General features: G+C 39.3%; 1 protein-coding gene across 6 annotated transcripts in view; it reads right to left on the bottom strand.

Annotated features, from left to right (window-relative positions):
- Positions 1 to 2,004: 2,004 nt before the first annotated feature.
- Positions 2,005 to 5,747, bottom strand: part of LOC108974039 — a 97,918-nt gene continuing 94,175 nt past the window's right edge. For all 6 annotated transcript variants that reach the window (XM_018941619.1, XM_018941618.1, XM_018941617.1 and 3 more), the window contains 2 exons: positions 5,176 to 5,523; positions 2,005 to 5,063 (listed from right to left, as the gene is read on the bottom strand). In XM_018941619.1, coding sequence (XP_018797164.1) covers positions 2,662 to 5,063; positions 5,176 to 5,523 — 2,750 coding nt within the window. In that variant the 3' untranslated portion in view covers positions 2,005 to 2,661. The remainder of the gene's footprint in view (positions 5,064 to 5,175; positions 5,524 to 5,747) is intronic.

The following is a 5,747-nucleotide window of genomic DNA, read 5'->3' as shown; positions in this document are numbered from 1 at the left end:
AAAAAAAAAAAAAAAAAAAAATTATTTCTCACGAAAAGGTGAATAATTACGAATATAGACAATATATTTGATTTATATTACGCTGAAACAGATCTGTTGCGCGTAAGAAAACATTTTATTATCACTCACATCTACTAAAATTTCCAAGGTTTATTTTAAATTATGCTTTTTTCATCATTTGGCTTTTTATTAAACCACACAACACACATTACCACCAACTTTCCGTTTCCTTGTTGCCGGTAGTTATCAAGAGTCTAGTTTCGGGTTTTTATTTTATTTTAACAAATATAAACTTTATAGCATTTTTTACTTTTTAAGGCAATATGTAAAACGTTCCAATTTTGGTTCTTTTATTGCTTTTGTCGATATTCTTTCAAGACATCTTCTACAATATTACGTCTAGATTCTTACAGCAAATTTTACTTCAAAGAAGTTAAAAGCCTCTAGAAAAATTCTTCCATATACAGGGTTTTCCAATAAGAGTAATATGATTTATCATGTCGTATGTCATGATTAGCTCATTCAATATCGACTTCTAAAGCTAGAAGGCTTTGGATTATTGCTAAAAACCAATGATATCTTCACAAGAAGTAGTCTAACGGTTTTAAATCACAAAAACTTGGGGGCCATTCAATGTCGAAATTTCTTGAAATAATCGAATCTCCAAACTCCACACATAACCTCAGTCCCTATTCTTGAGAACGACTGTGGTTCGACAAGCTGCGGTCTTCAGAAACACTTATCTGAAGGAAGCAATATTTGTCTTATTGGCGAGCACAGGTGGACGATTATTACGACAATAAAATAGCAAAACCGCATGAAAAGTTAAAATTGGAGAACGAATTTTTAATAAAATTTTAATAATATAATTGAATAATTTGTAAAACTATTTCTTGTGTATATCTTCCCATGATCAAATTGTAAACATTACATAAACATAATAAAAATGCCCGAAACGACACTTAGAAATTATATCATCCCTATTGGAAAGCTTTATATATTTAGAGCCTTACACGTGATAAAAACCCAAGACTCCACGATTAATTACCAATTACTTCTATTTGGCGACCGATTCTGGGCGGTATGACTCTTTTAATCAACAAGCTGTGAGATGGCTGGAGTTCGGAAAAAAAAGCGTGAAGATTGAAAATTAACCAATACGCTTTTGAAACTGTGAAAGCTTCACTTAGTTTAAGTTTAGCTTCGGAGTCAGTAGCAATAACTCAACAAATCGGAATATCGAAGAGATCATACGAATCATGAAACTGTTGACATCAAAACTGTGCAATAGGCAACGTCAACCGGCCCTGTATAAAATAATCATTCGACCGGTGCAGAATAACGCTACGAAACCAAACTGCAAGTTTTCAAAAGAGAGAGCGAGCGACTAAGATGGCTGTGTCAAGTAACGAGAGTGGATAACAGTAGGGGACACAACATTCGCCTTTAAAGCAAAGGGAAGACCGCGATGGAGATGGATTGACGAAGACATGGTGAAGATTGACATAAAAGGTTGGAAAGAAAACGCAAAGCTCACAATGAACAATAGCGTCAAAAGATGACGATGATGAAGAGTAGTACTACTGAAGAATAAAACAAAATCATTTCTTCACCTTTTCAAATTTTATTATATATTTATTAGATTATTGAGTTTTATGAATCGTCAGCTGGTTACATGTAGAATAAGGAATTATTTATAATTTTTAATTCATATAAGAACTTCAGTTAATACATAATGCACTTGTGTGTATGTATATGTGCTTGCCGACAACTATCTCTTACATATATATATTTATGAATGAACTTAAACTCTTCAAAAGCTTACAAAACTTACGCTCTAATACAACTGAAACGCAAATAATTTGCTGTGAAAAATAAAATCGTTGGTTTGTTCGTTTTTGATCTTGATTGCCATCAATATTACACTTGTGTGTTAAAAAAAGCATTCTTTAAACTAACCAATTGATATGTGTGCAATATGTTTGGTTGTTGCTGTGCTGTACAGTTACAAGCGCTAACGATAAAATGCTTAAACAATTATTTAACTTAATTCAACAGTTATAAATTGAATACAATATAAAATAAATTTTCACTTGACATAAATTTATTTACATGCAACATTTTTTTGTCGAACTTGAAATCGTAGTGTGGCGACTTAAGCTTTTTTGATTAAGCAGTCTGAGAATACTCGAGTAGTATAACAATGAGTCTCCATATAAAAATAGTTTTTCTGGCGTTCGATGAAAATTGAATTGCCACCAACCTAACCCTTGATTTCTTGTGTTCTTTCAGCTTATATGTAATTTTGAAACGTTTTAACTAGTTCATACTCATTTCGAATTGTACAATTACAGCTTTAATTAATTATAATTACATCTAGCACTTAATTTTGTTAACACTTACATACATATATTTTAATTTAAAAAAATGTACTACCATAGAGTACCTAACGGTACATATGATGCTTATTTACAACATTTTGATACTTTTTTGTTCAAAATTTTAAAATCGAATTTCCTTAGCAAGCGTTTAATAACTAGCTAACACATATGTTAATCAAACACCTACAATTATCAATTTTCCGAAATGTAAAGGATGATTGCATCACCTTGAGATTCAACGCCAATAACTTTTACAACCGACCACTTCAGCTTGCTTTGTTCAGCAGTTCATGTAGTTTGACGACTCGGTGGCCGCTACCATCATTGTGCCGTTCTCTTTCACCGGCTCAACTTCCTTGATCTGCTCCAGGTTTGCGCCGACATTCTGGTAAACCTCAGCCTGCACTTCAATGCTGCCTACCTGGGGCACCGCAACTTGCTTCGGTTTAAATGAGGTGCAAGGTGGCGAAGCCTTCGTCAGCTTGCCGTAGATGATGTTTGCGCGTTCGTTAATTTTAATGGGTTGTAAGGTGACGCCATTTTGGTATTGATGATTGCTACCGTTGTTGCTGCAAGTGGTAGTTGCGTCATTCTCTTTGGCCTCCATAATTGTGTTCAGGTAGTTGTTGGGCTGAGATGTCGATAAGTTCTGACTGGTGTAGACGGGGATGTTGGAGGGAAACATCTGGTAGTGTTCGCCACCGGTGGGACTTGTGGGTGTGTTTAGCCGTTGGAGTGATGATATCGGTGAGGGGAAAACGAGCTGATGACGCTCTTCGCCGGGCGTTGAATTTGGTGTGAGCACGGGGCGTGGTGGTGGCGGTATAAGATAGTTATCCATAAGCGCGGCCGGTGATGCCAGACGACATCCGAAACGTCGCTCTTCGTGGTCGGAGTGTGTGCCAGAGTCACCCATTGATGTGCCACTGCAGTTACTGCCAGTGCTGAGGCGCGCTGAAGACGATGATGAAGATACACTCTGCAAGCTTAACGAGCTGATGGGGCGTTGTGAAGATTTAAAACTTGAGCTGGTTGTGATGGAAGATTTCGTTTCGTCAAGCACGCTGTCAGTACAGGAAGCCTTCTCCGGCAAATTCGTTGTGGATTTGTGCCTTGAGAAGAGTTTCTTGATTTTCTCAAAAGGTGTCTCGCGTTTCAGCTGAGATCTTAGATTTTCCTGTATGCGATCGTATTCCTTACGCAACTGATCGATTTGCTCTTGTTTCTCCCGGAAACTTTGTTGCACATCGTTGCGGTGTTTCCATTTTTCGACCAACAACTCCACATCGCGTATGCTGAGGACATTGTTCTTGAAGTCGTGCATGATTTCGGCCAATTCATCATCGGCATTGGAACGTGTAGTGACGCTGGACGCGTCTGAGGCGGTACGTTTCAATGTGCCATAAGTGGGGTTTTGTCCAGCGCGAGAGGAAGAACTTAGTGAACGACTCAAGCTGAGACGATTCGGTGGCAGCAATTCGTCTTCGACTGGTCGGTTCGAAGGCTGAAAGAGGTAATTGCCATCATCAGTATCTGCGTTGGTTGCGACTGTTGGAGTTTGTGTACTAGCCGGTTTGGGTGGTACTGGTATATTTGCTGGCTGGAGTACATAATCGTTACTGGCAGTTGTGCCGGTGCAGCTCTCCAGTAACTGTGAACACTCATGACTGAATTTATCCGTTTGGTAGGGCGAATCCGTGACATCAACAGATTTATTCTGCTCCTTTGATTGGTAATATGGTGGTTCACTTATGCGTAGTTCGTTGGTAGTTACTTCAGGAGTAGTAACAACCTTCTCAAAATTCTTGCAAACGTCAGCGGAGGAGCCTTGCAAATTCTCATCCTCTGCTTCCACACTTATGTAATTTAGGTTCGATACGGCTAATGTCTCTGTCTTTAGTTTGGCGTCAGGTGTATTTTCACGTTCAGAACCACTTGACATTTCCATATACTCCCCAGGTTGCATTTCCTGTGGTTCTTGTGTTGCGGGTTTTTGTGGTTTCGGTTGTTTCATTTTTGGGGACGTCGGTGTCGACTTTACAGCTTCAATAACGATCTTGTTGTTAACCTGATTGTTGAGGTTGTGATTGCTGCCAGTCATTTTACCATTTACCGCTGCTTGATTATTATTGGTTTGTCCACTGGGACCACTTATACCTTTGAAGTAGTGATACATTGTGGTGAGTTCATGAAACTCGGAGAAACTAACAATGTTCGTCGCTAGCTTGTGATGCCCCTCTTGATCGGCCAGTTCGGCGGGCGTTTTGCCGATACAATTACGTATTCCACATGCGGTATCACCACCTGGACACTCCATCAGCTGAATGCACAGACGGTTGAGACCCCAACGTGCTGCAAAATGCAAAAGTGTGGGATATTCCTCGGGGCTTGATTCACGTATGGTCAGGAAGTGATGTTGTTTCTCATAGGGACCGTTCAGTAAGTGAAAATTGGGTGGCATATTCTTTTGGAAGCACTGCAGCAAATGTAAGTCGAGCGCATCTCGTTCAGCTGGTCCAATACCTAGTGAGTGGCACATGAATTCGATGGGAGAGTCCTCGGTGCGTAATAACTGCTCGAGCTCGCGCATGCGACTTTCACATTTGATAGGTCGAGCGCCGAGACTCTTCTCGTTCTTTTCAATGCGTATCTCAACCATAGTTGATATTTCCATACAGGACTCTTTAAGGTAAAGAAAACAAAGTGTGTTAATTATTGCAAAACAAGTGTTTATACTTTCAGAATTACAAAGTTCTTTAGTCTTTCTTCTCTTTTGTTCTTTAATTTTATTTACCTGGTATCGAGAACTGCACTGTGAAGGGATTGCGGGATTTGAAATTTCTGATTTCAATTAGCTCCCCAGATTTCTCCACCATTATCTTGATAGTGTCATCTTTTTCTAGTGGTTCGGCTAAAATTGCCACGACTTTATTCTGTCCGATCTTCACTTTCTTCGGTAGTATTGTGAAACCTTCTGAGCAGCTCGAGAAACTACGCGAAATGCTGCTGTGATCGTGAAACGGTGGTCGTTGACATAGTGCGCGACCCAAAATGTCCGTAGCTATGCCGAGTATATTGCTGATCTGCGCTTGGTCATTGTCGCGTATGGAGCACCGACGCCATTTGTAGTAGCTTGGCAGTGCTGGAAGAAAGGCAAGCATACACATAAGTAAAGCTTTGTTTAGAGAATGTGTTTTAGAAACTGAACTATTATAATCTCACTTGACTGAGAACTTAAAGCAAATTATACAAATTACTAGATTAAACAAGTAAGGAAGGGCTAAGTTCGGGTGTCACCGAACATTTTATACTCTCGCGTGATAAAGTGATAATCGAGATTTCAGGCGTGGTTGTGAACCGATTTCA

This window comes from Bactrocera latifrons, unplaced genomic scaffold (assembly GCF_001853355.1).
Source record: "Bactrocera latifrons isolate USDA-ARS-PBARC rearing strain unplaced genomic scaffold, ASM185335v1 scaffold_52, whole genome shotgun sequence".
Classification (NCBI taxonomy): domain Eukaryota; kingdom Metazoa; phylum Arthropoda; class Insecta; order Diptera; family Tephritidae; genus Bactrocera; species Bactrocera latifrons.
The sequence above is the reverse complement of the archived record's forward strand: the minus strand, read 5'-3'. Positions and strand labels throughout refer to the sequence as shown.